Source organism: Schistocerca piceifrons, chromosome 5, assembly GCF_021461385.2.
Source record: "Schistocerca piceifrons isolate TAMUIC-IGC-003096 chromosome 5, iqSchPice1.1, whole genome shotgun sequence".
In the NCBI taxonomy this organism is placed as follows: Eukaryota; Metazoa; Arthropoda; class Insecta; order Orthoptera; family Acrididae; genus Schistocerca; species Schistocerca piceifrons.
Genome location: NC_060142.1, coordinates 493,222,888 through 493,237,600, shown reverse-complemented (window position 1 = coordinate 493,237,600; position 14,713 = coordinate 493,222,888). Strand labels below are relative to the sequence as shown.

Genomic DNA, 14,713 nt, shown 5'->3' with positions numbered 1-14,713 from the left:
AGGGGGGAGGGAGAGAGAGAGGGGGAGAGAGAGGGGGAGAGAGAGAGAGAGAGAGAGAGAGAGAGAGAGAGAGAGAGAGAGAGAGAGAGAGAGAGGGGGGGGGAGAAAGAAAGAGAGAGAGAGAGAGAGAGAGAGAGAGAGAGCGAGCGAGCGAGCGAGAGAGCGAGCGAGCGAGAGAGAGAGAGCGAGCGAGAGAGAGAGCGAGCGAGCGAGAGCGGGGGGGGGGGGGGGGCAGCACAATGACAATTTCTTGCGACAGAAATTGAGAGCAAGGGCAAAGCCATTGTGCTCCAACTTCGCGAGGAAGACAGAGGTAATGTTAGTCAGGCCTGGTGCAAAGTATTCTGTAGTTTCTGTGAAGGAGTGTACCTACGACACCAGTTGGGTTAGCAGCCTGGCAGGAGCCAGTGCGTTAGAAGCTCTGAAGCCAACGGCCGAAGGAAGGCCAACGGCTTTCGTGGAGGAGCAAGAACTCACTTATAAACGGACACTTACGTAGGAGAGATGATACAGCCGTCTTCACGAAGGACGAGCCTCTGCTTCTGACGGCCTGTCGGTTGGCTACTCAGGACACTGTTGACGCAACAGCGCCCATAGAAGGATGCAGGTAGATTCCACGAGTAACAAAATGCTGGCGCTGTTATGTCTTTGATTTGACCCACACACAACGGGTTTTAGTAAGTTGTTCTGATCCTAACTCGTATATTGAAGGTCATTAAGAGAGCTGTTTCCACTGCAATTCCTGTACATATAAATTATTTGCATGACCAGACCAAACAACACAGTGTGTGTTCCTGACCACAGTCACCTTTCAGTTCTCGTATCGATAGAGTGTCAACATTACTGCCCAACCCTGTAAGTAGGATCCAGTCATTACCCTTGAATCCAGAGCATATCTATTTTGCTTAATGCATGCACATACGTTCTTAGAGGAATCAATAACATTAATCTTGTGACAGTATTTTATTCTGTTATTTGAGGTAGCCATACAGGTACAGTCAGTAATGAGTTATGGACAATAAACTCAAGCAGAGACCGATAGGGGGTGGGGGGTGGAAGGTTTAAATGGTGTAGCGCCAGACACTCTTCAATAGATCCACTAGAAGTGATAATTCATAGGTAGCATAATTTGTTATATCGTTTATCAAATTTACTGGACATGATGCCAAACAGTTTGGTTGATAAAGGTAGGTGGCTGAAAAAGATAGGTAGTAAGTCCATGACATGTAGTTATCTACAAATCTCACTCATATATCATGTTCAAAATAAGAAAACTGTAAATATTCTTTATTTAATGCTTCATTCAGTGTATGTTTGTAAAAATATTAAAATATGCTGCAATGATACACTTTTTGACATATATAAATAGCTACTATATTTCATTTATGAATGTTATTTTATTTTTTAAAATAATCTTATGTACTCCAGAGCATTCTCCTACTTGGCATGAGGTGATATAAATAGTACATCATAATTTGGAATCTACAAGGGTTGTTCAACTGACAACTCCATTTACACACTCACGACTAATTTTTTATAAGCATTAAATTAGTAAACAGCACATGCAATTATTTCTCATAATCTATCCAAGGTATACAACTATGTGCACCATAGTGACTGAGATTTTAGGAAAAGACAAATAACTCATGCTGTACATTATAAAAAGGATGTGGAAATTTGTATCATGTAATTCACCAAATAGGGTCAGGATTGTTTTACTGACTCTGAAGAAATCCAAATGGACTTTCACAAGGTTCAGTATTAATTCCAGTTACATTGCACGTTCATAGAGGCAACCTTCCATTTAATTACTTACTATACAAAAAAAAAATCATTTTTGTCAAATTACACTAGTTTCACAAGCAATCGCATTTCACCTACAATAACAGAAGAAATTGGAAAGACTTTATGCAAGAAAATTCACTGGTTATCTGCATATTTGTCTCTTTGTTAATTAGTTAATTAAAACAATGGAATTTATTCTGAATATCATAAGGTAGAAAAACAATGATGAAATTGATAAAATGCAAGAAATCCTAAGTGCTGTACCTATACATATCAGTACATTTCAGATCATATCAGACAACTGAGATCATGTTGCTGCAAATCACAGAGAGAGAGAGAGAGAGAGAGAGAGAGAGAGAGAGAGAGAGAGAGAGATCAGTTTGTTGATGTAATTTGCATTCTTTCATTCATTAATGCTAATTAAATTTTACTCTTTCATATTTAAAGAAGAAATTTTTCGGTGTTCACATAAAATCATACATTAGACAAAAATTTGTGTAAATAAATATTTTAATTACACATCAGTACTTGTCAACACAACCGACTTTAATTCAGGAGAAAGCGAGTGCCTCTACAACTTTCTGAGTGATATAAAAAGTCAGACGGATAGCAAAACTAAATTTAAAATGAAACACAAAATGTTTCTTGTTTACTCCTCTTCCTATTTAATTTGTATTTCACAGCTTGCATTTAGAGTAAAGTAAGTACATACTCAATTCTTTTTAGTTAAATTTTTCAGTGTTACACAAGCCCTTCTGCAAATGTTTAGTAGCCAGTCATATTTAGATGCAAATTATGTTAAATACTCTATAAACTGATTAGCTGTTCATTATTGTAATACGTTGTAAAGATGAGCCACGGAACATACAACAAATAAAATTTACTTATACTATTGAAACAGATGACTCGATGTTTTCCCAGAGGTAATCAGCCACGAAGCACTGAATTGTTTTTAGACTGGGTGCATCCTCTGTCAGGTTGTTGCATGTCTGTATTCCCTCGAGTCTAGTTACTCATAAAAACTGCACGCCTTCTGATGTGGAGCTTACAGCATCTAAGAGACAGGGCATGGAACAGCATTTCACGTCCTCATCATTTTAATTCACAGTATGATCTGTGTCTTGCTCGTTTTCTTTCGTCTATGAATTTTATCCAGTAATGTTGCGACGTCTTATAGCAGCCCAAATAATATTTATCTTAAATATCAGGGTGCATATCTTACGGATAATTATCTGTAGCTTCAGACATTCTTTGCTGTTTCAGAGCACTAACGCATACTGGGCAGTACTCTGTCTATTCTGCAGCTCAGCATGACGTGTACGAGTGGAAGATGTCAGCGTAGTTCACAAGCAAGAAAGTGGTCACAGAGGCTGTGGCAGCGCCGAGCTGCAACATGGCGCCGCACCAGAACAGACTGCGGCCTCCTTCCGTCCGGAAGATGGACGCTATCGCGAGCTTGACGTACGTAATTGCCCCCGTGAAGATTATCCATGATATGACCTGTAATCAAGCAAATGTAGGTACCTGTAGTGTCAGGAAACGGTATTGAAGTGAGAACAGTTTCTTCTTTCTTCACCAGACATATCCCCGTGCAGGATACGTACGGTGGACGATGCGCAGTGACCAGCTTTCGTCCAAAGCACTGGTCCAGTTCATTCGTTTGTTCTGAATGGAAGACCCAACAGCGTCTGAAATCTTTCGGCCGGTTAGCGATGACAGAACCGAGCCACACATCCATCAATCTTTCTCAAACGATCTTACAAAAACTATTAGATAAAAAAATCATTTTGGCTTCCTTTGTATGTCAGACTCATGATAGCGTGCCCATCGTTTCGTTAACGGTCATAGTTATTGCGAGATTTGCGTGGAAGTAAGACACTGCGCGAAATTCGAAAAAAATTGTAATGAAAAACAGAGGTCACTAAGATTTTGCGTTTGGTGCATGTTACATAATATGTTGCAGCGCATGAATTTTAGCTGACATATTGAACTTTTCTTTAGACTTGGATGGAGGTCTATCTGTCACCAATTTCGAGAAAATTGATCTGACGTAGGACACTCACTCATTTGCGATCGCGCCGCGCCAGCGATAAAGCCAGAGTGAAAAATCCACTACATTCCTCATATGTCAAACGATTTGAGATACCGAAATCAGATTTTGGCGGCAAAACTTCATTATCTGCCGTGTTATTCCACTAACTACAGACTTTTTCGATGAAAGAATGCAATTTTTAAGGGCAATCGATAGCTGGTGAAACGAGAAATGCTGTGGGTTTTGGAACAACATAAGTTAAGACATTACACGATTTTTTTTTACCGAGAATGTGCTTTTTCATAAGCTACTGATCTTAATTTTCTTCAGTTTCTCGCTTAATAAAGTTAGTAAAACAATTTTTCATTTTTTTTTCAGTTGCGTCTGCACAACATATTAGTGAAGTGAGACTGTGTAAATTCCGCTGTGTTTTACAAAAGAAACAAATTTTGACGTGGCAGCCAGAGAAATGTGTAGTTTTCACTCAAAATTGGCCACTCAAGATGCTTCTCAGAAAGCCACATACGGCTAAAAAGCCAGGTTAAAATAATCGGTGCATTTTCGCCGAAATTCTTTTTAGATACTAACCAAAGCAGAGGTGACGGTCTTTTTGAATGGCCACCATGCAAATGTGGGCGTGGAGGGCCCCCATTTAATATTTACAGAAAATGTGAGCGTAGGTTTCAGTTTAGAACGACACTTCCCCTGCATCGCTCAGCATATCCCTGACAGCGCCTGCCTGTAGCCCCCACCACCACCACCACCGCCACCCTCTCCAGACGTGCCATACGCCGTCTGTGCACGTAGCGGCCCCGGTCTTATGTGGGCACTATATGTGATGCACTGGAAGAATTTTTGCCAATAAAATCCACGGCGAGTGTTCAACACAAACGAAAGAAACATCAGTTTCCTAATATATCGCGACTGCAGATGCAGGTGTTTGGAGACATTTTCCGGAAAAGTCGGCGACATTATTTATGTAGCGGATTGTTTCGCGTTACGTTGCTGAACGAATCACTAAAACGAGTATGGTACAACTGGTGTTCAGCTGAAATCTTACGATTTGGTTGTGATAACAGACTGATCTGTAACCTTGCAAAATGTCTAGGTAAGACTGTAAGGTGGCAATTTGATCGAGAGTCAGCAAATCCAACATATGCGAATTCCAAATAAAGCTTCTTGTAACAGACTAACCTGTAGCGTAGCCCAATGCGCCGTGTTTAAGCGCTCGATTTCGAGAACTCTTTATAGGTACGCTATTGTTCTTGAGTGCACAAAATTTGAATAGTTTTGCCGAATTTTGTGAAGAAAACAATAATACTAGGGAACATTTTATTACTCTTGTAAAAAATATTTCCCAATTTGCGAAAAAAATAGATATCTCAGTTTTAGACAACATATCTAGTATTGTACATCATGAGTTACTACACCAGTGATAACTCTAACACATGGTGAGAAAATAATTGACACGGTGGAAACTTTAAAACTTTTTGCTGTCCATACCGATGAGAATTTTAACAGCAAAAAACTACTTTTGGAACTCCTAATGAGATTTTTTGTGCAGATAATAGTTTAAGACATAATTGTAATAATGTGGGACCCATTTTTATCACATAAACACTACATAGAGCGACGACTACAGAAGGGCACCGAGTGAACGAACATAACGATACTTTTCAAACGAACGTGAGTAGTATTGTTGTGTCCGCTCCTTGCATCCTTTCTGTCTAACGCGTTCTTCGTTGTATGATTGTTTCCTACTTATACTATAAGCTTTAAGCCTTCCGCTGCTGTGGACGTGTATACACGTCATGCCACGCCGTTACCCAGGTGTTGTGGACGGGTACACGCGAGCCACTTGGGATTTTCCAATTTTCAGGAATGCGTCCTGAATAATCTACTTCTCACTGCTGCGGTCTAAGTACTTCCAAAGGTCGGTAAAGAAAAACGTTTCGAGTATTTAATTGCAACATTTGTGCCTCGTTGCGTGCTACCATTAGCAGTAAACCTCATTTCGGTATAATGAATCATTTATGAGATATGACGATTGGTACGACCACATGATTCGCGATTCCCAAGAACATGAATGGGCAATTCGCGCGCGACCGTCCTTCGGATAACACGAGAACGAAATGTGAGATCTTTTTGCTCTAAATTTTAACTAAGACGTCGATATCCTATCTACATTTCATTTACTGCACTGTGAGAGCTAAAATCAACCATACGCAAAGTTTACGCAACGCATTCTTATCCCTGCAAAATCTTTAGAATTTCGTGCTATGTTTTACTTACTCTTCACACTCTCATTTGAAGTGATCAACGGATCACAATAAAACGTCTCGTTGCGCAGCTGGCCTCTCTGTTGGTAGTGTTAACACGTTCGTCCACCAGTTGGAGTACTCAAAGGTGTGCGCCCGCTGGATTCCTCGCCGCCTAATAGAAGACCGTAAAGAGCAACGGAGGACCATCTGCGCGGAATTGGTTGCGCGTTACGAGGCTGATCGTCACAATTTTTTGTCGAAATTATTCACAGACGATGAAACATGGGCTCATCGGTTCGAAGCGGAAAAAGGCGGCAATTCATGGAGTGGCACGAGACCACCTCTGCCCCGAAGAAAAAGTTCAAAGCCGCACCCTCTCAGTAAAACCGTGGCGACGGTCTTCTGGGACTCTGAAGAGATTATTCTGTTTGATGTCCTCCCTCCTAGTGCAACGATCAATTGAGAGTGTGTTGTACTACCCTCAGGAAACTGAAGAAGCGAAGTGAGTTTGTTCGCCTCCACAAACGAACTCTTCCTTCTCCATGACAACGCAAGGCCTCACACATGTCTACTCACCCGTGAGTATCTCAGAAAGCTTCATTGGACTGTTCCTCACCCACGTTACAGCCCGGAATCGCACCATCCGACTTCCATTTGTTTGGCCCAATGAAGGATGCATTCCACGGGAAGCTGCACGTTTTTGTTTTGTTTTAGGGCGCAAGAAAGAAAAAAAGGCGTCATACGCACCCAAGTCAAAACTCTAGAACACAAACACAGAGACGAGGGAAACGACTATGCGTCAGTCCCAATGGACAGAATAGGAGACAGCTAAAAAAAGGCACGTGGAAAAAGGGCTAAAAAACACCATACAAAAATGGAGGTCCAAAACTAAAATTAAATGGGCTTTGCCATATAGCTTCGGCGGATAAAAAGTAAAACAGAGTCGACAGCCCGCGCGACATTCGCTAAAACGGCTGATAAATCAGCTGGTAAACCCAAACTGGAACATAAACTGATAAGAAAAGGGCATTCCAGCAGGAAGCAGGAAGTGGCGGTTGAAATTTGGGCGCAATGCGTACAAAGAGTTGGGGCAGCGCCACTGAGCAAATGACGATGACTACAAAGGCAGTGCCCAATACGCAGCCGAGTTAAAATACTCTCCTCCCGGCGGGAGAGCCGAGAGGAGTTCGTCCAAAGCGCCGGGAGAGGCTTAATAAGCCGAAGCTTATTCCCGTAAAGGGAGGACCATTGGCGACGCCAAAGGGACACCACCTCCTGACAGACGGCAATGCAGAGATCATCGAAGGGAAGGGAGGTACTCGTGGACTGGGGTACGAGGACTGCAGCATTGGTAGCAGCGTCAGTAGCCTAGTTTCCTGGCAGACCGACATGACCAGGGACCCACAGAAACATGACATCGTCTCCACCAAGAGTGAGCAAGCGACAGTTTTCCTGGACCTGTTGCACTAAGGGATGAGCAGTGTCCAGCGCACAGAGACTTTAGAGGGCGCTGAGTGAGTCTGAGCAGAGGACACAATTGGGAAGGCTGTGTCGCGAGATGTACTACGTGGCCTGAGACAATGCAAAAAGCTCGGCTGTAAGTACGGAGGAGTGTGTCGGAAGCCGATATCGAAAGGCACAGGTGCCAATGATGAAGGCACTCCCGACCCCACAGTCAGTGGTTAAAATGGTTCAAATGGCTCTGAGCACTATGAGACTTAACATCTGAGGTCATCAGTCCCCTAGAACTTAGAACTACTTAAACCTAACTAAACTAAGGACATCACACACATCCATGCCCGAGGCAGGATTCGAACCTGCGACCATAGCAGTCGCGGGGTTCCAGACTGAAGCGCCTAGAACCGCCCGGCCACAGCGGCCGGTCCCACTGTCAGTCCGAGAGCCATCAGTGTATACGAAGGTACTATCGCTAAGTTCAATGCGAAAGTTGCGAAACTTAAGGCGACAGACCGAGGCTGGAGTAGTGTCCTTAGGAAGCGAATGAAGGCCAAGGTCAACATGGGTGGCTTCACGAAGCCAAGGTGGTGAAAGGTTCACACCCACTGGGATAGTTGCAGGTAACGTGAAGTTAAGCCACCGTAGCAAGTGGCGAAAGTGGACTCCAGGAGGTAACAGAAGAGGGATGAGCCCAATACTGACGATATAAGGAATCATCAAAGAATGAGGCATAGGAGGGGTGGCTAGGCATGGCAGACAAACGGCATGCGTACCTGCTCAGGAGAAAGTCATGGTGGTTGGACAGTGGTAGTTCAGCAGCTTCAACTTACAGACTCTCAACCAGGCTGGTGTAAAAGGCACCTGTGGCCAAACGGATGCCATGGTGATGGATAGTGTTCAGAAGGCATAAAAGGGATAGATGTGCAGATGCATAATCAAAGCACCCATAGTAGAGTTTAGGACAGAGGTACAAACGGAGGAGGGTGGTTCGATCGGCACCCCTAGAAGTACAATTGAGGACACACAGGACATTGAGGGACTGCATACAGTGGGCTGCCAGGTAAGAGACATGGGAGGACCAAGAGTGTTTCTTATTGAGTATGAGCCCCAGGAATTCCGTAGTGTAAATGAACGGAAGGGCAACAGGCCCAAGATATATGCCGCCAGAAATTCATACAGACGGTTTTGTCAGTGGAAAAGCGAAAGCCATTGGCGATGCTCCAGGAGTGAAGACGATGAAGACAGCGCTGAAGACGCCGCTCAGTGAGACAGGGCCTTGGACAACTGCAATAGATGGCAAAATCATCGACAAAAAGGGAGCCGAAGATGCCCGGCACGAGACAGGCCATTATAGGGTTAATGGCGATAGCAAAGAGGATGCAGCTCAGGACGAAACCCTGAGGCACACCATTTTCCTGAATAAACGTGTCCGACAAGGCAGAACCCACACGCACCTTGAAAACTTGGTGTTTTAAAAACGACCGAAGAAAACACGGCAGGCGCCCACAGAAGCCTCACGTGTAAAGAGTACAGAGGATAACAGTTCTCCAGCAGCTGTCGTAGGCCTTCTCCAAATCGAAAAACACGGCCACACTCTGGGATTTCTGCAGAAAACCATTCATGACATGGGTGGACAAAGTAACGAGATGGTCAACTGCAGAACACCGTGCTCGAAATCCACACTGTGCATTCGAGAGTAAATGGCAAGACTCGAGCCACCACACCAGCCGGGCAGCCAGGCATGAATCATACGTTCCATCACCTTGCAAACGCAGCTGGTAAGAGAGATGGGATGGTAGCTAGAAGGAAGGTTTTTGTCCTTACCGGGCTTAGGTATAGGTATGACGGTAGCTTGACGCCAGCGACCAGGGAATGTGCCCTCAGCCCAGATGCAGTTATATGTGTTAAGCAGAAAGTGCTTACCTGCAAGAGAGAGGTGCTGCAACATCTGAATGTGGATAGCGTCTGGCCCTGTGGTGGAGCGTTGTAGCACTCACGACTCGTAGAAGAGAAGGGTATCGCCCAAGCCTTCTCCACTCGTTTCCGGTGGATGGAGGCAGGGTGATAGTGGGAAGAGTTCCAAACTTCCGCAAAATGGCAGCCCAAGGTGTTGGAGATAGCAACGGGACCCACGATGACATCAGCACCTACTGTCAGGCTGGAAATGGGGGAATGGATCTTGGTTGCAGAGAGCCGTCAGAGGTTGGCCCACACGACAGAGGAAGGTGTGGAACGGTTAGAAGAACTAGTGAAGGAAATCCAACTAGCTCTTTTGCTATCCCAGAGAACTCTACGACACTTTGCACGCATCTGTTTATAATTAATACGGTTTTCCAGCGTAGGGTGGCGGTTAAAAACACGGAGAGCACGTCTCCACGTAGGAGTTGCGTCGTGGCATGCCTCAGTCCACCAAGGGACTGGGAGACGACGTGGTAAAGAGGAAGTGTGAGGAATGGAACGTTCTGCAGCAGTAAGGCTAACGTTGATGAGATAGTCCACCTGGTTATCAATCTGAGGAAGTCTTATTCTGCGAAGGTCGCCATTGAGGAGTAAAGCTGCCAGTCAGCGTTGGTAAGCTGCCATTTGGGGATGCATGTGGATGGCGTAGGAGTCAGCAGATGGTGAGCACACAGGAACTTTGTCGCTCGAGTAGGCGTCAGAAAGAATGGACCACTCAAGATGATGGGCAAGCTGGGCAGTGCAAAGGTATACGTCCAAATGGGAATAGGCGTGTGAGGATTCAGAAAGGAAAGTGGATGCTCCAGTGTTAAGGCAGAAGAAGTTGAGTTGGGTAAGAAGGTCAGCCAAGAAGAGTACCCCATGGGAGTACCCCAAAGGGGATGATGCACATTAAAGTCACCGAGTAGCAAAAATGGGAGAGGTAGCTGCCCAATAAGCTGAAGTAAGTCTGCCCTGTTGATGGAGGTACATAAATGGTACAGAGGGAGAAAGTCAGGTGGGGAAGGAAAAGGCGAATGGTAACAGCTTGAAGACAGGAAGCCAGGGAGATGAGTTGACTATGAAGGTCATCCTGTATGAGCAGCATGATGCCCCCGTGAGATGAGATGCCGACCTCAGGGGGAACGTCAAAACGAATCGATAAGTAATGTGAAAACTCAAAGCGGCCTTGAGGGCGAAATTTCGTTTCCTGAAGGCAGAGTACAAGGGGATGCTGCGATGCTAGAAGCAGCCATAAATCCTCTTTGTGGGACCGAAAGCCACGAACGTTCCATTAGAGGACAGTCATGAGGAGGAAGAGATGTAGGGGTGTCAACTCGGTGGCCCACGAGGGATAGCTAGTAGAGAGTCGCTACTACAGGGCACATAAGCAGGAGGATCCTGCTCTGTGGGGTCACAGAAGCATCGGCGTGCTTGTGTGGTCGGTCTGTGGAGTCCAACACTGAAAAACTGTTGGTGGCGCACACTGGCGAGACAGAGGCCAGCTGGGCTAAGTGACCACGTGGCGACGCTGTTGAGCAGGGTCTTCAAGTTGGTGAAGGAGAAGACCATTTGTCTTTAGAGGACTTCTTCGAGCCCTTCTAGTTGCCGGCCCGAGTGGCCGAACGGTTCTAGGCGCTACAGTCTGGAACCGCGCGACCGCTACGGTCGCAGGTTCGAATCCTGCCTCGGGCATGGATGTGTGATGTCCTTAGGTCAGTTAGGTTTAAGTAGTTCTAAGTCCTAGGGGACTGATGACCTTAGAAGTTAAGTGACGTAGTGCTCAGAGCCATTTGAACCATCTGAGCCCTTCTAGTTAGAGGAAGACTTGGGTGTTGTTAGGCTGGAGGGACAGAGGAAGTATTCTCAGGAGTACTACTCCTGTTCTTTCCTGCCTGCCGGTTGCGTAGTAGGTACCTTCACCCCTTTAGATGAGAGTATGACTGTTTCACAGCGGGACAGGGGGACAGCGATGCTACCTTGACAGTGGGCGACTTCACAACCTCAGATCCAAATTTGATGTTGCATGTCTGTGTGGCCATGTTCTTCATGGAGCGAGAGGTAACAAGAACTGAACTATAGGTGGCAGGCCAGTAACTTGTGAGCTACTGGGTAAGGCACCTTTACCTTTACCCGAATCTCTCGAACAGCCCGCTCATCTAAATACACGGGACAATTCCTGGAGGAGGCGGCGTGGCCGCCATTGCTGTTGATACAGCAGAGAGGAGGAGGCATCCCTGCCACAGGTTACGCATTTGGGTGGGTGTGAACAAGAAATTCTAGTGCGATTGAACCAACGACACTGGTTCGCATTGGATTCGGAATGTATGGCCAGACTGTGATGATTTCATAGCCTGCGTGGACGGCAGCAACACCCTATCGAAGGTGAGGAAAAAGAGTGTGGGTGGACACCAAGGACGAATCGACCTTTTTAATTACATGATGGACAGCAATGACACCCTGATCAGAGAAGTAAGAGTGTATTTCAGCCTTGGTTAGACCGTCAAGCAAATCAGTGTAAATTACACCATGGGGAGAATTCAAAGTTCTATGTGCCTCGACATGAACAGGGTAGCTGTGGAGAAGCGAGGAAGCAAGTAGTGGTTGTGCTTGAGAATCAGAAAGCATCTCCACAAGCAAAGTGCCATTCTGTAAACGAGAGCAGGATTTCACAGGGCCAGGAATGGCATCAACACCTTTCTGAATAATAAATGGATTGACTGTGGCAAAGGACTGACCATCTTCAGTATATTATACCACAAAGAACTGCGATGCAGTGGGAAGGGTCTTCGAATCAGAAGCCTCATTAAGTTTACGTTTCGTCGACGTCGATGGAGAGGATCATTGACTCATCACAAGGAAATCCCCCACGATTGCCAGCGTCTCTGATGGCTCGCTCCGTCCAACTGGCGGCCCACTTCACAAGGGGGCGCACCCACCTTAGGTGATTGCTAACATCTCCCGAACACCTGACGTAGAGACCAATTGGCAAGTTGGGAAGGTTACAGCTCCCTGGGCCTGGGCTGTACCAGGGGGTACATGCAAACCCTACCTGTCGACGCAGGGCTGGGAATTACGCGTTACCCAGTCACCTTTTATGCATCAGACGTGTGCGCCGGTATTCAGGAGCGCACAGGGAGGAAGAAGAAAAAAGAGGATCCTCAAACGCTGAAGCGGAGGAACCAGAGGAGAAGGAAAACAAAGAATGGAAAAGGGAGCTAATAAGAAAGTTGAGACTGTTCGCAGGTAAGCGACAGAATGCAGAACATTTCCAATAATACTCCTAACATGTTCCCCAAGGGAGAGGAAAAAAATAGCAAGAGGATAGACATACAACACAGAAGGGAAAACGTGTTGCAAAGGGTGGGGCCCATGGTAGCCAAGCATGAACCCGCCAAAGAGTGGCGAGCCCCCTGGGGGGAAAGCTGTTGTGGATGATGGAGAGTTTATTGATGCAGCAAGATGTTGGTTCCGACATCGACCAGTAGAGTGGTACCATGTGAACATACATGCCCTCCCAGTAAAGAGCGTAAGACCATCGCACTGAATGGAGATTGTGTTGAAACATAGGGTTTTATAGCCAAAAGAGTGGGGGATAATATGGTGTATTGGAGTCCTGAATAAAACCAACCTCCTTTTAAAAGTGTGTTGCATTACTTATTGAATGCCCCTCTTATGTAGATAGCGACACCGGTAACTTTTTTTTACACATTGCAACAATAAATCGCTGGGCCCCACACAGGGAAAGTTATGTTAATAGTGACAGCGTGTGTCGATAGTTTATACTTACCACGAGGAGCTGCCCAGTCGTGTAGCCAACCAGAGGTGGTGTCGGACTCATGAGTGCTAAGACAATGATGTAGACAGCAAAAATGCCGCTCATCACTGAGATCCCGGATAAAGCTTTCACTGACGTCCTTGGATGGAAGAACTGTATGAAACATGCCAGTGGTTTTGCCATGGCAGACAAAGTCACCACCAAGTGATAGGCGACATTACCGTATGGTAGGCAGGAGTATGACTGGATGCTGGGGAGCACACCGTATCCAAACGCTGCCGCTGTGGAGACTAGCACCATCAGATAAATGTAAGTACAGCGGGAAAGTGGCAGCGTGCCTTCCACATCCGACTGCTCGCTAGATTCTTCTGGAGCGTTGTCCTCTGCGGTTTTGACTACACCTCCTTTTTTCGTATATTGCACCATTTGTGATTTAACTCTCTCAGCTTTGCAGATTTCCAGATTGTTCAAAAGTGCGAAAGAGACAGTGCTGATGATAATTATTACGAACATAATTACGATGAAAACAGTGGTTGAGAAATTTGGTGACGGTGTGTCCGACACAAGAATTGTGTAGGAGTCGTCAGGATTACTAGCATTTACGACAGTTTGATTCACACAGCTTGGGTTACCCCCTACACCTTGTATAAGGGCTAGTACGCTTGGTAAAAAACCGCTGAGGCCCTCTCCGACAAAGTAGGATATAAGATACGTTTCTTTGTAGTTCCTCATGAAGGGCATGAAGAGCACAAGGCTGGTGCAGCCAACTAGAGCACAGAAAAACGTCAGTACGAACAAATATGTGCTATGTTCTTCAGCGCCAAAGTACGTCGTCTCCCTGTATAACAGTGCCATCAGCAAGAGCGCAATAGCGCCCATTATTAATACGCCGTAAATGATGAAGCTGTCTCTCAGCTTCCCTGGGAGAAATTTCTGCGACAGTCCGTACAGGATGGGCCCAATGTTTGCAATTTGTACGATGATAGTAATGTACGAGGGCAGGTTCCATCCTTCTGGCTGCGTCTGGACTAGTAACGGCAACTGGACGTACATTCCATTTACCGGCAACCACGTACCAATTCCAAACAACGTCGCGAGGATGTGCACCAGTATTTGCCTGTTCGACAGTCGTTTCAAGAGGAATGCCATGTCGATTTCACGTTGACTACTTCGTGGTAGATCAGGCGAGAGTAGGTGTCTTGTCTCCTTTATCTCCTCGTTTACAGGCAACCTGTGAAAGAAAAGAGTTTCATAAGCTACACTGGCAAAGGAGCTGCGGACTATTTAAATTACTCGGCATGTGAGGTTCAATGACCAAAGTTACGGCTTTGTTACAGGTACTGTCTACAGGCACCAATCACAGTGCTCTGCCAGTGGATCCACTCCGAACAATATCCTGTAAATAATGTTGGGCACTACTTCAGATTCACAAAGATGGATCCACCTTCGGACGACTTCCGA

The 14,713-nt window shown here is 45.6% G+C and overlaps 1 protein-coding gene across 1 annotated transcript in view; it reads right to left on the bottom strand.

Moving 5' to 3' along the window:
• Nucleotides 1-3,090: 3,090 nt before the first annotated feature.
• Nucleotides 3,091-14,713, bottom strand: part of LOC124799103 (solute carrier family 52, riboflavin transporter, member 3-A-like) — a 30,621-nt gene continuing 18,998 nt past the window's right edge. The window contains exons 2-3 of the mRNA XM_047262642.1: nt 13,265-14,483; nt 3,091-3,285 (exon numbers count right to left, since the gene is read on the bottom strand). Coding sequence (XP_047118598.1) covers nt 3,091-3,285; nt 13,265-14,483 — 1,414 coding nt within the window. The remainder of the gene's footprint in view (nt 3,286-13,264; nt 14,484-14,713) is intronic.